The following is a 21937-nucleotide window of genomic DNA, read 5'->3' as shown; positions in this document are numbered from 1 at the left end:
TCCTAAATATTTCCATGCCATAAAATACAGAAACTGAAATGTCCATAAAACATCAGTGTTTGTGTTCGTTTCTGCATTTCGTAAACATATCTATCATCATCCACATAAATTAGAAAGATAGCTGTATTTATTTTCACTAAGAAATGTTTTTTCTCCGATAAGTTTTTTTTTTTACTCCTTTACCTTTGTATCTTATTTCTCTGATAATGATATACATCTATCAGTTTTGGCTTGAGGGATATTTATGTCACCCAGTACAGTACTGCTCAGATATATACAGTACATCACCTTTTTTGGGGGTCAAGGATTACTAATTCAAGGACTTTGATGTTCATTGAGTCCCTTTTTCTTATGAATGTAAATGTAAAGTGAAGCCAAATAATAATAATGTCCACTGCATGTTTTTGAACCTAGAGCCACTTGGGCAGTTCTATGTAGAGAGGTTAGGTTCTCAAATGGTCGAATCCCCAAATCTGCAAATAACATTTGCTGAACAGTGGGGGGTCCATTTTTACCTGTGTACAGGGGTAAAATACATATGCACCAACAGAGTTGATCACTCTGTAGGGGAATGAGTGGTGTAGGTGGCTTACTTGATAGATTATGGGAGGATGCATGTCAATATGGCACTTTCGGTGAGATGTCTATTAAAATGTGTCAAAGTCCTGGTGTGTGGAGGTCTCACTGGCTCCTCTACTGTACACCAAGAGATCTTATTATTATAGGTCAATGAAAAGACATGTATTATTATTTAATACTTAATTACATCATTAACGTTCTCTCTTTTCAGAGATAAAAAGGAGTTGGATATGTTATCTGAGGAAATCTGGACAGAAATTGCAAAGATGTACCACCTGCCAAGTGCCAGAGGATGGAGCCTTTCTCTTGGTGAGTACACTACCTGTACTATATTGTATTGCTATACAAAATGTAGTAAGATGAGTTACAGCATTGTGCCATATGAAATTCCTGGTTCTTTGTTTGCATAGTATGAACAGCTGACCAGCCAGGGAAGGAGCTGTTTATGTAATATGAAATCAAGTTTTGTACAGTATCTATGTGTTACTGTATGTTTTATGTGTGATATTTAGTGTTTATTAAAGTCTTGTGTTCCCAAACTAGAGTGTGCTGTATTTTTTATAACAAAATATCCAGTATACTGTACTGTGACAATTTATCCAGACTACAAATACAGTACAGTACATGTACCAAAGTTTATTATATATACTGTAGTACTGTATTGTATTTCGAACAAAGTTTGGCATTGGACTGCTCACAAATTTTTTTGGTATAGAGAGGTAATACTGTAATTTTATTTCCAAATGATGGATTAACTAAAAGATGAACAATGTGGTGACAGATAATGAGGACTGCCTGCAGGTGTAAGCCATTGTTTTATGCAATAACTAGTTTGTGATTTTTATTGCTGGCTATGTTACCTAACTTAAATCAATTAATAGACATTGAATTTACAAACAAAATTATAGTCCTTGTATGTGGATAATCTGCAGGGAGCTCTGAGCTCCTAACAGGAATTGGAGTTTATATTTCATGGGGCTAATGCAGTTATGAAGTGTCAATATGCCTCAACAGTTATGGGTTACAAGGTCCCCTGAACTTAGTAATAAATCAAGAAGTTGAGGACTATCATAATGAGACCATTCCTCCTACTGCTGTTAAATTAATAACTTTAGTGTTGGACCACACTCCTGATACTGTACACTTGAGCCAGGTTAAATTAACTAGTATAAATCACTAATTGAGCATAAATTTCATAGCATTGTTAGAGAATTCAGGTCGCCCTTGTTGCTGCTGGTTTTGTAAGAACTGGATCATTTTAAAATTGGCACAGGGACAGCAGAGACCTTCCATTTGAAGGACTCAGCATTCACTGGTCAATGTGTTCTTCGAAAATAAATGGTGTGCAGAGGGTCTCAAGTTTTCAGTTCAACCACTAAGAACAGCAAAGAAAAACAATTCAACATGTTTTGTTTATTGTTGTCATATGTTATCTGCTTAATTCTCCAAATTAACTTCTACAATTTATTTGGCTAATGCCAGACAGTTTTATTCAGCAGAGGGGGAGCGGTTTTTTTTTTTACGGGGAATAGCCCACCTGGGCACAGGTCATCTACCATGAAGATTCCGGAATACCAGGTTTTAGAAGTGAGACGGATTGTAAGAATGTGGAAACACAGAAGAAGGCAGAGCATTCCACAGTTTGGCTTTGTGAGGAAAGAAGGAAGTACTATAGTAATGGGTTATTCTAGTGTGACCAACATTAACACAGAAACGGTGGGCTCCGCGGGCAAGACGAAATGTTATGAGCCCACTGCCTTGCAGGCAGTACACAGGATGCTAATTCCATCAAATGTTGCCCGTTAAAATACCTGTAAAGGGGAGAGAGTGAAGCAACATTGCAGTGAAGAGAAAAGGAAGAGAGATTATGCCTTTGATTCCACCCTATCTAACAGTTGGACAGAAGAAGAGCCATCCCAGATATGAGAGCAGTACTCCAAGTTAGGACGAATGAATCCCTTATATACTTGAAGCAACTGCTCAGGGGTGAAGTAGCTACGGCATCTGTACAGCATTCCCAGCTTTTGGGAGGCAGCTTTAGCAATGTTGTGGATGTGTGGCTTCCATGATATATTAGAAGAAATGGTGAGGTTTAGCATATCTATTTTAGAATTTGGCAAAATGATTGCATCTTGAAATGTGATTGGTGGGAGATCTTCTATTTTGGAAAGTGTAATTGGTAAATACGTACTGTTTTATTACTGTGCAGATCCTCATTGATAGATGAAAAAATATCAGCTCTAGAATCAGATCTAGTTTGAGTTAGGGGGAAGGGAAAAATGAGAAGAGTGAAGAATAGAATCATCAGCCTAAGAATGGGTAGAATTAGTAGTACAGCATACCCTTACAAATTGTGGATTTTTAATTCGTTGCCTTCGATTATTCGTGGATGACACCCTGGATGTACCCAAGAATATTTGCAGGGTAGTTTTAAAGTTGGAGGCAATTTTGCGGCCAGGACAGGGAGCCTGCGAGTTTTATGGCATCCTGCAAGGTGTCTCTCTTGTCCCAGGAGGCTGGGCTATGTGCACTCACTCCACCTTAGTCTGGTTAAACACTTGTCCGTTTTGAGGATGTGCTGCTCTGCTCTCTTAACAACTGTGCTCCTTGTGCTTGTGATGGTTCCCAAACGCCATGAACCACCTTCATCAGCTGTGGGTAGGTGTCCAAGCAAGTGATGAGAGAAAAGGTCATGTATTTCTCCCATACCTACGCCTGGCTACACCTGGCAACGGGAGCAGGTAAGGGAATTGAGTGACTGCAAGTTAGCAAGTCATCTGCAGTTGTAACTCTCCTCACTCCCTGCCATATTTCACCGGATTTACTATTATTTTTAGTGTTTACTGATAGAAGAGTGTTTAATAGTGATTAATCATGGCATTGTAGCTAGGTTAGCTCATCATTGTGACCACCAGGCTACTGTGAGGTGTTATGTTTTTTTTTCAACTCGTGTTTTCTGGTAGATATATGTAACTTCCTTCATTTATTTTTACTCACTTATATGCACACACCATCCTAAATACATATTGTGATATAAAGTACAGTATTACACCACAATTACCGACATCCTTTATTTTGGGTTGGCTAGATGGCTACAAAAGAAACTTTGTAAGTTTTATCTACGTATCAGCCCAGCTGGTGCTCAAATGCCATTCGTTCTAGAGACTAATTTTTGCGAGGAAAAAATTTCTGTATGACAACCCAACCAACCAAGCTTTAATAACAAAGCATGGAGTTGACTTGAGGGTAGTCTCTCACATTTTTTTCTACATTTTGATACATTTTGTTGTCATGTTTCTGATTATTTGTGAGAGAATTTTCCCATTATTATTTATCTGTGTGTGTGGTGGACAGGTGGGAGCCGAGATACCGAAAGTGGGTAACATGAGAGAGGATAGTACCGTTAAGCTGGGTGGATGGTGGCGGTGTGTCTGAACCAGGGGCAGGTTGAAAGAGAATCTGAGTCTTACGTACATTCACCTCAAGGCCGAAGTGTGCATACGCATCTGCGTAAGTGTTCAGGATCTCCTATAGGTCGTGTTAAGTGTGAGCAACAAGAGTAGGTCGTCTGCATACTGAAGTTCAGTAAAGGAAGCTGCTGACACTTTTGTTCTTGCCTGGAGTCGTCTTATGTTGAAAAGACCCTTCACCCGGTACTGGATGTCCACCCCGCCGGCTAAATTGGCACTGGCATGAGTAAGGAAGGCAGCCAAGAAAATGGAAAAGAGAGTTGGTGCCAGTACACATCCTTGTTTTACCCCGTTTGAATGGGGAAGAGCTCAGACTGGGTGCCATTGTGTAGGACACTGCCGTTCAGGGCTAAACAAAGGGGGACATTACAAAGGTACTCAAACTTTCCAACCAGGAGCGAACTTGTAACAATGGTTTTAAATTAGACAAATTTAGATTTAGGCGCGAAATAGGGAAACATTGGTTTGGAAATAGAGTAGTGGACGAGTGGAACAAGTTACCAAATATCATCATTAACTCGAATACGCTGTATAGCTTCAAACTTAGGTTGGATGGATATATGAGCAATAGGGGCTGGGTGTAAATGGGACTGCCTAGTATGGGCCAATAGGTCCACTGCAGTTTCCTCCATTCTTATGTTCTTATGTTCTTATGTTTATCTCTCTCTTGCATGCACACACGCACGTGGCCACGTACTGTGCAGTTAAACTATCAGACATTCGCAGTCTGACCACGTAAGGGGACAGAAGTATGCCCATCAGTGCTCCTGTCCTCCCGATCGTCACACAAAGGCCATCTCAGTCTCTACATACCCCTTCGATGGGCAGGGAGCGAGTGTGTGGTGGGTAGTGAAGCGAAGGAGGAGGAGGATGGCTGGAGGGGAGTAGCATGGCTGGAGCGGGCGGAGGAGGAGGGCAGGAGAGGAGGAGGAAGGTGGGAGCGGGGGTGGGCGAGAGAGGAGGAGGGTGGTGAGTCATTGAGACTGCGGCTGCCTCCTCCTCCTCCTGTTTTGACTGGGGTTCCTCCGCCGCTGTTTGGTCCTCCTCCGTAGAAGTTTGCTCCTCCTCGGCTGCCGGCTGTTGTGAAGAAGCTGCTTCTGCCATCCCACAATGAACAAATGAATCCAGTGTTGACTGCTGGCTGCTACTCTCCTCTTCTTCTTCTCCTTACAGATCTCAGTGTAACTACCAAGATTTTCATCAATGCTGTGTTGAACCTGTGAGCTACTTTCTCTGTTTGGGTCGTCATCTATAAGGATTTGCATTCCTTGCTGGATCCTGTTGAACGCTTCTGCCATCCTCTTGGAAGTTAGCGTTCGTTGAGGTTCTTCTTCGTCGTCTTCTTCAACGGGACTGTGTTCTGTTAGTTGTTGCAGTTGTTGCAGATCTTCGTGTGTGAGCTCTTCTGTATGGGATGCCAGGACGTCCTCAATATCCTCTGATTCCATCTCATCAAAGCCTGCCTGTCTAGCCAAGCTGAGGATATCCCTATTCACAGCTGGGACTAAGTCCGTGAATCCCGTAAAACTGTAGACGCACTCGGGCCACAATTTACACCACAGGCAACTTTCTGAAACCTCTTCCCATGCCTTGCCAGTGTTGTCAATTGCATGAAGAATGTTGAAGCCGCGCCAATATTTTTGGATCGTGGGTTTATTTTCTCCGTTTGTAGCCTTGAGCAGCTGGGCCACGGTACGGCATAAATAATATGCCTTGTATGCGGCGATGACGCCTTGGTTCATAGGCTGCATCAGTGCTGTTGTGTTGGGAGGCAGGAAGACAACTTTTTCACTGTCATGCAAGTCGTCGAGATTGGGAGAATGAGCTGGAGCATTGTCAACGATCAGAAGAAATCTGAAGTCAAGGTTCTCCTTGGCACAGTAGTCCTTCATTGCAGGGACGGCGTACATGTTGAACCACTGGCTAAATATGGCAGCAGTTATCCATGCTTTCTTGTTTTCCTTGTAAATGACAGGAAGGTGATCCTTAGAGTAATCAGGGGTCGTGGGTTAGCAGCGCGAGAAATCAGCATTGGCTTCAGCTTGAAGTCACCAGCAGGGTTTGCGCCAAGCAGCAGCATCAAGCGGTCTTTTGCTGCCTTAAAACCTGGCGCTCTTTTCTCCTCCTTGGAGATATAGGTCTTCTCAGGCATCCTCTTCCAAAAGAGACCAGTCTCATCCACATTGAAGACTTGCTTCGGTGAGTAGCCTCCTTCCTGAATAATCCGTTTGAATTCTGGCGGGAATGTCGCGGCAACAACCGTATCTGAACTGGCACAGCTTCACCAGTTATCTTAATATTGTGGAAGCTATACCTGCGTTTAAATCATTGAAACCAGCCTCGGCTGGCTGTAAAGGTCTCTTCTTTCGATCCGTCACCCTATTCTGCCTTTATGTTGTCAAACAAGCATCTGGCCTCATGCTGGATAACCATAAGGCTCACAGGCACATTGCATTGATTCTGGTCCTCCATCCACATAGCCTGCATCTTTTCCACTTTTTCTATCACAGTACTTCTGGTAAGAGTTGTCTTAGTTGCACTGAGAGTAGTACCACTTCCAGCACTAACCTTAATCTTGTCAGCGTTGGTCCGGATAATGCGCACTGTTGTGGGGGTTAGACCAAGCACAGCGGCTATGTCCACAGCATGTTCCCCTTTTTCAAATTGGGTAAATACATCCATTTTCTTAGCAAGGATAATGGTCTTTCGTTGCCTCTTCACTACACTAGCATGGGTAGCACTTGATGGGCACTTGGAATCCATTTCGAATGGTTATAGTACAGTTTTAGAGTAAAAGCACTTAAGCACACACGAATGATGTGAAGTGGTAACAGAGACTGGCTTGGCGTCTCTTGGGGATGCTGTGACGTTCCGCGAGAGAGGGCAGCGCCGAGCTGAGAGAGCGTAACAAGGCCAGACAAGAGTGGGTGATGTGCCGTAGAAAGTAGTCAGTGACCATGCAAAACGACTTAGTATCGGATCCCCGGGACGTTACACGAATTTGTGGGTCTCTTAAGTTTAGCGATGTAGTACCGAAACAACGTTAAGCGGGACGACGTTATACGAGGCTGCATTGTACAGTATATGTTAACTGAAACATTAGTAATACATGTTAACTGTAACACTAATAAATATTATATGTTAACTGCAACACATACTATATGTTAACTGCAGCACTAATAATATATGTTAACTGCAACACTAATAATATATGTTAACTGCAACACTAGTAATGCCTATTTACTGTATCACTGTTCATCATGCTCACTCAAGCACTGTGTATGGTCGCATCACAATATATTTCCATGAAAGCAGATTCTGTGCTCTATACTGTACCTATTATGGTTTCAACGGTGTGGTGGTACTGGGCTGCTGGCTGACACTGGCTCACTCACCATTGTCTCAAGGAATTTAGATGTGGTCTCTGCTGTTCCCTATTTTTGTTTAGTTATTGGTGTGCATGATAATGTTACGGCCAAAGCCACCAGTTACTGCCATAACCACCAGTCACTGCCATAACTACCAGTCACTGCCATAACCACCAGTCACTGCCATAACTACCAGTCACTGCCATAACTACCACTCACTTCCAGTCACTCCCTTAAAACTATCAATCTCTCCCATAACTACCATTCATTCTCATAACCACCAGTCACCCAAAACCACCAGTCACTCATAACCACCGGTCGCTCTCATAACCACCAGTCGCTTCCATAACCACCAGTCACTCCCTTAACTACCAGTCACTCCCATAACCACCAGTCATTTCCATGACTACCAGTCACTCCCATCACCGCCAGCCACTCCCATAGCTACCAGTCATTCCCATGACTACCAGTCACTCCCGTAACTACCAGTCGCTCCCATAACCACCAGTCATTTCCATGACTACCAGTCACTCCCATCACCACCAGTCACTCCCATAACTACCAGTCATTCCCATGACTACCAGTCACCCATAACCACCAGTCATTTCCATGACTACCAGTCACTCCCATAACTACCATTCACTCCCATAACCACCAGTCACTCCCATAACTACCAGTCATTCCCATGACTACCAGTCACTCCCATAACTACCAGTCACTCCCATAACCACCAGCCACTCCCATAACTACCAGTCATTCCCATTACTACCAGTCACTCCCATAACTAACAGTCACTCCCATAACCACCAGTCATTTCCATGACTACCAGTCACTCCCATAACCACCAGTCATTTCCATGACTACCAGTCATAACCACCAGTCACTCCATAACCACCAGTCACTCCCATAACCACCAGTCACCCCACCAGTCACTCCCATAACCACCAGTCACTCCCATAACTACCAGTCACTCCATAACCACCAGTCACTCCCATAACTACCAGTCACCCCATAACCACCAATTACTCATAACCATCAGTCACTCCCATAACCACCAGTCACTCCCGCAACCACCAGTCACTCCCATAACTACCAGTCACTCCCATAAGTACCAGTCACTCCCATAAGTACCAGTCACTCCTATAACTACCAGTCACTCCCATAACCACCAATCACTCCCATAACCACCAATCACTCCCATAACCACCAGTCACTCCCCATAACCACCAGATACTCCCATAACCACCAGTCACTCCCATATCTACCAGTCAGTCACACCAATCACTCCCATAACCACTAGTCATTCCCATAACCACCAGATACTCCCATAACCACCAGTCACTCCCATATCTACCAGTCACTCCCATAACCTCCAATTACTCATAACCATCAGTCACTCCCATAACCACCAGTCACTCCCATAACTACCAGTCACTCCCATAACCTTCAATTACTCATAACCATCAGTCACTCCCATAACTACCAGTCACTCCCATAACCTTCAATTACTCATAACCATCAGTCACTCCCATAACTACCAGTCACTCCCATAACCACCAATTACTCATAACCATCACTCACTCCCATTACCACCAGTCACTCCCATAACTACCAGTCACTCCCATAACCTTCAATTACTCATAATCATCAGTCACTCCCATAACTACCAGTCACTCCCATAACCTTCAATTACTCATAACCACCAGTCACTCCCATAACTACCAGTCTCCCATAACCTTCAATTACTCATAACCACCAGTCCCATAACTTACTCATAACCATCAGTCACTCCCATAACCACCAATTACTCATAATCATCAGTCACTCCCATAACTACCAGTCACTCCCATAACCTTCAGTTACTCATAACCACCAGTCACTCCCATAACCTTCAATTACTCATAACCATCAGTCACTCCCATAACCACCAATTACTCATAATCATCAGTCACTCCCATAATTACCAGTCACTCCCATAATTACCAGTCACTCCCATAACCACCAATTACTCTTAACCATCAGTCACTCCTAACTACTAGTCACTCCCATAACCACCAATTACTCATAACCATCAGTCAATCCATAACCACCAGTCACTCCCATAACTACCTGTCACTCCCATAACCACCAATTACTCCTAACCATTAGTCACTCCCATAACCACCAGTCACTCCCATAACTACCAGTCACTCCCATAACCACCAGTCACTCCCATAACCACCAGTCACTCGCACAACTACCAGTCACTCGCATAACTACCAGTCACTCCCATAACCATCAGTCACTCATAACCACCAGTCACCCCCATAACCACCAGTCACTCCAATAACTACCAGTCAGGAGAGATGTAAGTCTTTTGAAACTAAAGTAGAAAATGTTAATAAAAAAAAAAGGTTTTTAAAGATTTCATTATTTATTTGATAAGGATGTTGATAATTGTCTTATCTTCAGTACAGTGTGTGATGATATTGTAGGGGTATCGAGATATTAATGTTGTCTAGCACTCAGGATGGAAGGAAACTGTAATGTGGTTTTCTTGTATAATATATAAGTTATATGATAGACAGTCTGGTGCTGGAGATGCTGTGTGGTGAGGGGCTGCTTGGTAGAGACGTGCGGTGAGTAGCTTGTTAAAGGAGGTAGATGTGGAGGAGCTTCGTTAGAGAAGATGTTGCCTGTTGCTGGCCTCCTGGTTGAATGAAATGTTAACAGCGTGGAGCTTGCTGGAGGAGATGTTGCTTGTTCAGGAAAATGGGCAGAATGAGAGTTGGTTGGTGAGGAAGCTCAGAGAAGGACATGCTCGCTGGCGGGAGCGAGGACCGCCAGGCAGGCGGAGGAGAGGCGAGGGTCGCCAGGCAGCGGCGGAGGAGGAGGTGTTGCTTGTTCAAGAAGATTGGTCAGACTGAATCTCAAGGGAGAGACAGAGCTTATATACACCCGGCAGCAGCCGCCAGTCCTCTATGAGTCATGTTGGGAAAACCCGAGAAGTAGCCGGTGACTAGTTCCGTTGCTAAGATACGGCGGGCATTGGAATGCGGATACGCTTGGTTGCTAGGGAAGACGGTAACAGGTGGTGGCGTGGCTACGCAGTTAGGCAGTTGTAGGGGAGACGTCCACTACAATACTCCCCCTCCCCTCCAGGCGGTGTAGGAGACTTGTTGTTTGTAGAGTTGCTTAGCACATGTGAGGAAGACCGGGCGGTGCATGCCTCATGTGAGACAACGGCGATGGCGTGATGAGCCGATCGCTGAAATACAACTGTCTAGATACACACTATCTGTGGGAGAAGGGAGAAAAAGGGTGTGTGGAGGCGATGAATGTTGTGCTTCCCTCACGACAGGTACAGGGTCGTCAGATGCGCCTGCTGGGGTGTGTGTGGGCCTGGATCAGGAGCAGGGGCTGGGTCAGCAGAAGCGGGTTAGGGCTCGTGACAGCAGCTGGGTCCACGACAGCAGCAGGGTGCAGGACATTAGCAGGGAGTACCTGAGGGAGAAAAGAGGGGGTGTGGAGGCGATGGATGTTGTGTGCTTCCCTCACGGCAGGTACTGCTGGGCCGGGGTCGGCGTCTGAGGCAGGACGGGTGTGCTGGGGTCGTCAGAATGTGGTGCGTGAGGCAGGAAGAGGAGCTGGTGTCTGCTTGAAGACTGGGAGCGTGATCAGTGTCTCCTCCATCCTGTGTGAGTGCTTATCTCCGGGAGTCACCATTGTAGGGGTATCGAGATATTAATGTTGTCTAGCACTCAGGATGGAAGGAAACTCTAATGTGGTTTTCTTGTATAATATATAAGTTATATGATAGACAGTCTGGTGCTGGAGATGCTGTGTGGTGAGGGGCTGCTTGGTAGAGACGTGCGGTGAGTAGCTTGTTGAAGGAGGTAGATGTGGAGGAGCTTCGTTAGAGAAGATGTTGCCTGTTGCTGGCCTCCTGGTTGAATGAAATGTTAACAGCGTGGAGCTTGCTGGAGGAGATGTTGCTTGTTCAGGAAAATGGGCAGAATGAGAGTTGGTTGGTGAGGAAGCTCAGAGAAGGACATGCTCGCTGGCGGGAGCAAGGACCGCCAGGCAGGCGGAGGAGAGGCGAGGGTCGCCAGGCAGCGGCGGAGGAGGAGGTGTTGCTTGTTCAAGAAGATTGGTCAGACTGAATCTCAAGGGAGAGACAGAGCTTATATACACCCGGCAGCAGCCGCCAGTCCTCTATGAGTCATGTTGGGAAAACCCGAGAAGTAGCCGGTGACTAGTTCGTTGCTAAGATACGGCGGGCATTGGAATGCGGATACGCTTGGTTGCTAGGGAAGACGGTAACAGGTGGTGGCGTGGCTACGCAGTTAGGCAGTTGTAGGGGAGACGTCCACTACAATATATTTGGACATTGTTTTTGTGTCTTTTTTTAAGTTTGCGTACTGCGTTATCACTACGTGAGGGTAAGTCTTAACCTATGTTAACGGGACATATTCATCTGACAACTTTATCGCCTTCGCCACAAACCAGTCTTGAGACGACTCTATCAAAACCACATCATCACTTTTTTCCTGTTTGTTTATTGAGATAATTTGCATAGTTATTGGAAAAATCAGTAAATAGCACAAAATATGGTTTGGGTTATACATGCAGCTACTGTACTCATCAAAATAATTATCACAGACGTACAGTACAGTATAGTACAGTATTGGGACAAAATACAGTACTTTACACAGTGTACAGTACTGTATGTGCATTTGATGTGGAGACTGTTACAGTAACTACTGTACTTGGATTAATTAAGTTGTATACCAAGTTCATAGTAAATTAAAAAAAAATTATATTTGGATAAATAACATCATGACAATATGGATATTTAATTAGGTAATTAGTGTTGATGCACCATATATAATCATCTGAAAACACCAGATGCAAAGTTTCTGAAATTAGCTCGATGAAAAATAATACAGAACCTTGCAGAAGTTCGTTTGTACTCAGTCAGTTTATAAATGAATTTAGCTTCATTAAGATAATTTGGAATAAGTTCCAAGAACAATTCAGTTTTTAAGACTCAACCTTCCTTCCTCTTATTTGTTAGTTACTTGTAGCAAGAATTAAATGATATTGATATAATAAACTTATTTGCATATTTATGAGGTACCATCACCATGTCTGAGGGTTGGCAACCATGGCCCTCCACCCAAAACATTGTCAGGCTGTCTACTAATTCTTCCGTCGCGTAGCTTTCCGGGGGCTACAGCTTTTAATTATATTTTTATCCATCCCAATCTGTCTTCCCATCGCCCTCCTGCCCCTACAATTATTTTCCGGCATTTTAACAGTTGGCTAAATAATATTTTAAAAAGTCACACGTCCTCCTACTCAATAGAACCGAGAGTAGTTGGCATCCCTGCCGGAGTGGAGGAGAAAGTTGCCATAATTTACTGTACATTAACTAGCCCACGTGTCGTGTGCTGCCCAGCATTATAGGAGAACAGTATATTACCAGGTGTGTTTGCTCAAAGGAGACGAAACTGTCAGTGAAGTAGCATACTGTACTGTACTCTCAGAGCCACCACTTGTCCGGGCACCAAACTTCATACGGTACTGTACTGTAGTGTAGTGAGAAAAGGTTTATTGTATGCCTGGAAGAAATCCTTAAGGCTGAGTTATCACATTGAGCTAATTGATTTAGAACAACTGAATATTTGCAAGATTCTTTGTTATTTTAAACAAATTAACCAAAGGGAAGCTACTGAAGCTTTCTTGCATATGACTCATTTTTAAGATGATTATAAATACTTCTGTAATGAGATAAATTATGCTAATTACAACATTGATCTGTCAGTTGTAAACATTTATTTATTCTCAAATTAAACCAGAAACATCACACTCTATTGTTAACATCACACTCTGTATTGTTAACATCACTCTGTATTGTTAACATCACACTGTATTGTTAACATCATACTCTGTATTGTTAACATCACACTCTGTATTGTTAACATCACACTCTGTGTTGTTAACATCACACTGTATTGTTAACATCACTCTGTATTGTTAACATCACACTCTGTATTGTTAACATCACTGTATTGTTAACATCACTCTGTGTTGTTAACATCACTCTGTGTTGTTAACATCACACTGTATTGTTTACATCACACTGTATTGTTAACATCACACTGTATTGTTAACATCACACTCTGTATTGTTAACATCACACTCTGTATTGTTAACATCACACTGTATTGTTAACATCACACTATTGTTAACATCACACTCTGTATTGTTAACATCACACTGTATTGTTAACATCACACTATTGTTAACATCATACTCTGTATTGTTAACATCACACTGTATTGTTAACATCACACTGTATTGTTAACATCACACTGTATTGTTAACATCACACTGTATTGTTAACATCACACTGTATTGTTAACATAACACTCTGTATTGTTAACATCACACTCTGTATTGTTAACATCACACTCTGTATTGTTAACATCACACTGTATTGTTAACATCACACTGTATTGTTAACATCACACTGTATTGTTAACATCACACTGTATTGTTAACATCACACTGTATTGTTAACATCACGCTCTGTATTGTTAACATCACACTCTCTATTGTTAACATCACACTCTATTGTTAACATCACACTCTGTATTGTTAACATCACACTGTATTGTTAACATCACACTCTATTGTTAACATCACACTCTATTGTTAACATCACACTGTATTGTTAACATCACACTCTGTATTGTTAACATAACACTCTGTATTGTTAACATCACACTGTATTGTTAACATCACACTGTATTGTTAACATCACACTCTGTATTGTTAACATCACAGTCTATTGTTAACATCACACTGTATTGTTAACATCACACTCTATTGTTAACATCACACTGTATTGTTAACATCACACTCTGTATTGTTAACATCACACACTGTATTGTTAACATCACACTGTATTGTTAACATCACACTGTATTGTTAACATCACACTCTATTGTTAACATCACACTCTGTATTGTTAACATCACACTGTATTGTTAACATCACACTGTATTGTTAACATCACACTCTATTGTTAACATCACACTCTATTGTTAACATCACACTGTATTGTTAACATCACACTGTATTGTTAACATCACACTCTATTGTTAACATCACACTCTATTGTTAACATCACACTCTATTGTTAACATCACACTCTATTGTTAACATCACACTCTGTATTGTTAACATAACACTCTGTATTGTTAACATCACACTATATTGTTAACACCACACTGTATTGTTAACATAACACTGTATTGTTAACATCACACTGTATTGTTAACATCACACTGTATTGTTAACATCACACTCTGTATTGTTAACATCACACTCTATTGTTAACATCACACTGTATTGTTAACATCACACTCTGTATTGTTAACATCACACTCTATTGTTAACATCACACTGTATTGTTAACATCACACTCTATTGTTAACATCACACTCTGTATTGTTAACATCACACTGTATTGTTAACATCACACTCTGTATTGTTAACATCACACTCTGTATTGTTAACATAACACTCTGTATTGTTAACATCACACTATATTGTTAACATCACACTGTATTGTTAACATCACACTGTATTGTTAACATCACACTGTATTGTTAACATCACACTCTGTATTGTTAACATCACACTCTGTATTGTTAACATCACACTGTATTGTTAACATCACACTGTATTGTTAACATCACACTGTATTGTTAACATCACACTCTGTATTGTTAACATCATACTGTATTGTTAACATCACACTGTATTGTGAACATCACACTGTATTGTTAACATCACACTCTGTATTGTTAACATAACACTGTATTGTTAACATAACACTGTATTGTTAACATCACACTCTGTATTGTTAACATCACACTCTGTATTGTTAACATCACACTGTATTGTTAACATCACACTATTGTTAACATCACACTCTATTGTTAACATCACACTATTGTTAACATCACACTGTATTGTTAACATAACACTGTATTGTTAACATCACACTGTATTGTTAACATCGCACTCTGTATTGTTAACATCATACTGTATTGTTAACATCACTCTGTATTGTTAACATCACACTATTGTTAACATCACACTCTGTATTGTTAACATCACTCTGTGTTGTTAACATCACACTGTATTGTTAACATCACACTCTGTATTGTTAACATCACACTCTGTATTGTTAACATCACACACTATTGTTAACATCACACTGTATTGTTAACATCACACTCTATTGTTAACATCACACTCTATTGTTAACATCACACTGTATTGTTAACATCACACTCTGTATTGTTAACATCACACTTTATTGTTAACATCACACTCTATTGTTAACATCACACTCTATTGTTAACATCACACTCTGTATTGTTAACATCACACTCTATTGTTAACATCACACTCTATTGTTAACATCACACTCTATTGTTAACATCACACTGTATTGTTAACATCACACTCTGTATTGTTAACATCACACTTTATTGTTAACATCACACACTATTGTTAACATCACTCTCTGTATTGTTAACATCACTCTGTATTGTTAACATCACACACTATTGTTAACATCACACTCTGTATTGTTAACATCACACTCTATTGTTAACATCACACTCTATTGTTAACATCACACTGTATTGTTAACATCACACTCTGTATTGTTAACATCACACTCTATTGTTAACATCACACTCTATTGTTAACATCACACTCTGTATTGTTAACATCACACTCTATTGTTAACATCACACTCTATTGTTAACATCACACTCTGTATTGTTAACATCACACTATTGTTAACATCACACTCTATTGTTAACATCACACTGTATTGTTAACATCACACTCTATTGTTAACATCACACTCTGTATTGTTAACATCACACTATTGTTAACATCACACACTGTATTGTTAACATCACACTCTATTGTTAACATCACACTCTATTGTTAACATCACACTCTGTATTGTTAACATCACACTATTGTTAACATCACACTCTATTGTTAACATCACACTGTATTGTTAACATAACACTGTATTGTTAACATCACACTCTCTATTGTTAACATCACACTATTGTTAACATCACACTCTGTATTGTTAACATCACACTGTATTGTTAACATCACACTGTATTGTTAACATCACACTCTATTGTTAACATCACACTCTGTATTGTTAACATCACACTCTATTGTTAACATCATGCTCTGTATTGTTAACATCACACTCTATTGTTAACATCACACTCTGTATTGTTAACATCACACTATTGTTAACATCACACTCTATTGTTAACATCACACTCTGTATTGTTAACATCACACTATTGTTAACATCACACTCTATTGTTAACATCACACTCTATTGTTAACATCACACTCTATTGTTAACATCACGCTCTGTATTGTTAACATCACACTCTATTGTTAACATCACACTCTGTATTGTTAACATCACACTATTGTTAACATCACACTCTATTGTTAACATCACACTCTGTATTGTTAACATCACACTGTATTGTTAACATCACACTCTATTGTTAACATCACACTCTGTATTGTTAACATCACACTCTGTATTGTTAACATCACACTGTATTGTTAACATTACACTCTGTATTGTTAACATCACACTGTATTGTTAACATAACACTGTATTGTTAACATCACACTCTGTATTGTTAACATCACACTGTATTGTTAACATCACACTGTATTGTTAACATCACACTCTATTGTTAACATCACTCTATTGTTAACATCACACTCTATTGTTAACATCACACTCTATTGTTAACATCACACTCTGTATTGTTAACATCACACTCTGTATTGTTAACATAACACTGCATTGTTAACATCACACTCTGTATTGTTAACATCACACTGTATTGTTAACATCACACTGTATTGTTAACATCACACTCTATTGTTAACATCACACTCTATTGTTAACATCACACTCTGTATTGTTAACATCACACTCTGTATTGTTAACATAACACTGCATTGTTAACATCACACTCTGTATTGTTAACATCACACTCTGTATTGTTAACATCACACTCTGTATTGTTAACATCACACTCTGTATTTAACATCACACTCTATTGTTAACATCACACTCTGTATTGTTAACATCACACTGTATTGTTAACATAACACTGTATTGTTAACATCACACTCTGTATTGTTAACATCACACTCTATTGTTAACATCACACTCTATTGTTAACATCACACTCTGTATTGTTAACATCACACTGTATTGTTAACATCACACTGTATTGTTAACATCACACTGTATTGTTAACATCACACTGTATTGTTAACATCACACTCTGTATTGTTAACATCACACTCTATATTTAACATCACACTCTATTGTTAACATCACACTCTGTATTGTTAACATCACACTGTATTGTTAACATAACACTGTATTGTTAACATCACACTCTGTATTGTTAACATCACACTCTGTATTTAACATCACACTCTATTGTTAACATCACACTCTGTATTGTTAACATCACACTGTATTGTTAACATAACACTGTATTGTTAACATCACACTCTGTATTGTTAACATCACACTCTGTATTTAACATCACACTCTATTGTTAACATCACACTCTGTATTGTTAACATCACACTGTATTGTTAACATACACTGTATTGTTATCACACTGTATTGTTAACATCACACTCTGTATTGTTAACATCACACTGTATTGTTAACATCACACTATTGTTAACATCACACTGTATTGTTAACATCACACTATTGTTAACATCACACTCTGTATTGTTAACATCACTCTGTATTGTTAACATCACACTGTATTGTTAACATCACACTCTGTATTGTTTACATCACACTGTATTGTTAACATCACACTGCATTGTTAACATCACACTCTGTATTGTTAACATCACTCTCTATTGTTAACATCACACTGTATTGTTAACATCACACTCTGTATTGTTTACATCACACTGTATTGTTAACATCACACTGTATTGTTAACATCACACTCTGTATTGTTTACATCACACTGTATTGTTAACATCACACTGTATTGTTAACATCACACTCTGTATTGTTTACATCACACTGTATTGTTAACATAACACTGTATTGTTAACATCACACTCTGTATTGTTAACATCACACTCTGTATTGTTAACATAACACTGTATTGTTAACATCACACTGTATTGTTAACATCACACTGTATTGTTAACATCACACTGTATTGTTAACATAACACTGTATTGTTAACATCACTCTCTGTATTGTTAACATCACACACTGTATTGTTAACATCACACTCTGTATTGTTAACATCACACTCTGTATTGTTAACATCACACTCTGTATTGTTTACATCACACTGTATTGTTAACATCACACTATTGTTAACATCACACTCTGTATTGTTAACATCACTCTGTATTGTTAACATCACACTGTATTGTTAACATCACACTCTGTATTGTTAACATCACACTGTATTGTTAACATCACACTGTATTGTTAACATCACACTGTATTGTTAACATCACACTCTGTATTGTTAACATCACACTGTATTGTTAACATAACACTGTATTGTTTACATCACACTGTATTGTTAACATCACACTGTATTGTTAACATCACACTCTGTATTGTTAACATAACACTGTATTGTTAACATAACACTGTATTGTTTACATCACACTGTATTGTTAACATTACACTGTATTGTTAACATCACACTCTGTATTGTTTACATCACACTGTATTGTTAACATCACACTGTATTGTTAACATCACACTGTATTGTTAACATCACACTATTGTTAACATCACACTGTATTGTTTACATCACACTGTATTGTTAACATCACACTATTGTTAACATCACACTGTATTGTTAACATCACACTCTGTATTGTTAACATCACACTGTATTGTTAACATCATACTGTATTGTTAACATCACACTGTATTGTTAACATCACACACTGTATTGTTAACATAACACTGTATTGTTAACATCACACTGTATTGTGTATCACACTGTATTGTTAACATACTCTGTATTGTTAACATACACTCTGTATTGTTTACATCACACTGTATTGTTATCACACTGTATTTAACATCACACTCTGTATTGTTAACATCACACTCTGTATTGTTAACATCACTCTGTGTTAACATCACTGTATTGTTAACATCACACTCTGTGTGACATCACACTGTATTGTTAACATCACGCACTGTATTGTTAACATCACACTCTGTATTGTTTTACATCACACTGTATTGTTATCACACTGTATTATCACACTCTGTATTGTTAACATCACTCTGTATTGTTAACATAACACTGTATTGTTTACATCACACTGTATTGTTAACATCACACTGTATTTGGTAACATCACACTCTGTATTGTTTACATCACACTGTATTGTTAACATCACACTGTATTGTTAACATCACACTCTGTATTGTTAACATCACACTGTATTGTTAACATAACACTGTATTGTTTACATCACACTGTATTGTTAACATCACACTGTATTGTTAACATCACACTCTGTATTGTTAACATAACACTGTATTGTTAACATAACACTGTATTGTTTACATCACATTGTATTGTTAACATTACACTGTATTGTTAACATCACACTCTGTATTGTTTACATCACACTGTATTGTTAACATCACACTGTATTGTTAACATCACACTGTATTGTTAACATCACACTATTGTTAACATCACACTGTATTGTTTACATCACACTGTATTGTTAACATCACACTATTGTTAACATCACACTCTGTATTGTTAACATCACTCTGTATTGTTAACATCACACTGTATTGTTAACATCACACTCTGTATTGTTAACATCACACTCTGTATTGTTAACATCACTCTGTATTGTTAACATCACACTGTATTGTTAACATCACACTCTGTATTGTTTACATCACACTGTATTGTTAACATCACACTGTATTGTTAACATCACACTCTGTATTGTTTACATCACACTGTATTGTTAACATCACACTGTATTGTTAACATCACACTCTGTATTGTTAACATCACTCTGTATTGTTAACATAACACTGTATTGTTTACATCACACTGTATTGTTAACATCACACTGTATTGTTAACATCACACTCTGTATTGTTTACATCACACTGTATTGTTAACATCACACTGTATTGTTAACATCACACTGTATTGTTAACATCACACTGTATTGTTAACATCACACTCTGTATTGTTTACATCACACTGTATTGTTAACATCACACTGTATTGTTAACATCACACTCTGTATTGTTAACATCACACTCTGTATTGTTAACATCACACTCTCTGTATTGTTAACATCACACTGTATTGTTAACATCACCTCTGTATTTACATCACACTGTGTGTAACATCACACTGTATTATTATGCCACACTCTGTATTATTTTACATCACACTGTGTTGTTAACATCACTGTATTAACATCACACTCTGTATTATTAACATCACTCTGTATTGTTAACCTTAACACTGTATTGTTTATCACACTGTATTATTAACATCACACTGTATTGTTAACATCACTCTGTATTTTACACATCACTGTATTAACATCACATGTGTGTATCACACTCTCTGTGTAACCATCACTGTATTGTTAACATAACACTGTATTGTTTACATCACACTGTATTGTTAACATCACACTGTATTGTTAACATCACACTCTGTATTGTTAACATAACACTGTATTGTTAACATAACACTGTATTGTTTACATCACATTGTATTGTTAACATTACACTGTATTGTTAACATCACACTCTGTATTGTTTACATCACACTGTATTGTTAACATCACACTGTATTGTTAACATCACACTGTATTGTTAACATCACACTATTGTTAACATCACACTGTATTGTTTACATCACACTGTATTGTTAACATCACACTATTGTTAACATCACACTCTGTATTGTTAACATCACTCTGTATTGTTAACATCACACTGTATTGTTAACATCACACTCTGTATTGTTAACATCACACTGTATTGTTAACATCACACTGTATTGTTAACATCACACTCTGTATTGTTAACATCACACTCTGTATTGTTAACATAACACTCCTAATATTATTTACATCACACTGTATTGTAACATCACACTGTATTAGTGCGCCACACTGTATTGTTAACATAACACTGTATTGTTAACATCACTCTCTGTATTGTTAACATCACACTGTATTGTTAACATCACACTCTGTATTGTTAACATCACACTCTGTATTGTTAACATCACACTGTATTGTTAACATCACACTGTATTGTTAACATCACACTCTGTATTGTTAACATCACACTCTGTATTGTTAACATCA

At 39.0% G+C, this 21937-nt stretch overlaps 1 protein-coding gene across 3 annotated transcripts in view; it reads left to right on the top strand.

The window, feature by feature from the left end:
- Positions 1-1123, top strand: part of LOC121863711 — a 36326-nt gene extending 35203 nt beyond the window's left edge. For all 3 annotated transcript variants that reach the window (XM_042362448.1, XM_042362449.1, XM_042362447.1), the window contains one exon: positions 791-1123. In XM_042362448.1, coding sequence (XP_042218382.1) covers positions 791-989 — 199 coding nt within the window. In that variant the 3' untranslated portion in view covers positions 990-1123. The remainder of the gene's footprint in view (positions 1-790) is intronic.
- The last annotated feature ends 20814 nt before the right edge of the window (positions 1124-21937 follow it).

This window comes from Homarus americanus, unplaced genomic scaffold (assembly GCF_018991925.1).
Source record: "Homarus americanus isolate GMGI-L3 unplaced genomic scaffold, GMGI_Hamer_2.0 scaffold48354, whole genome shotgun sequence".
Taxonomy (NCBI): Eukaryota; Metazoa; Arthropoda; class Malacostraca; order Decapoda; family Nephropidae; genus Homarus; species Homarus americanus.
This window is presented reverse-complemented; position numbering and strand designations above follow the sequence as displayed.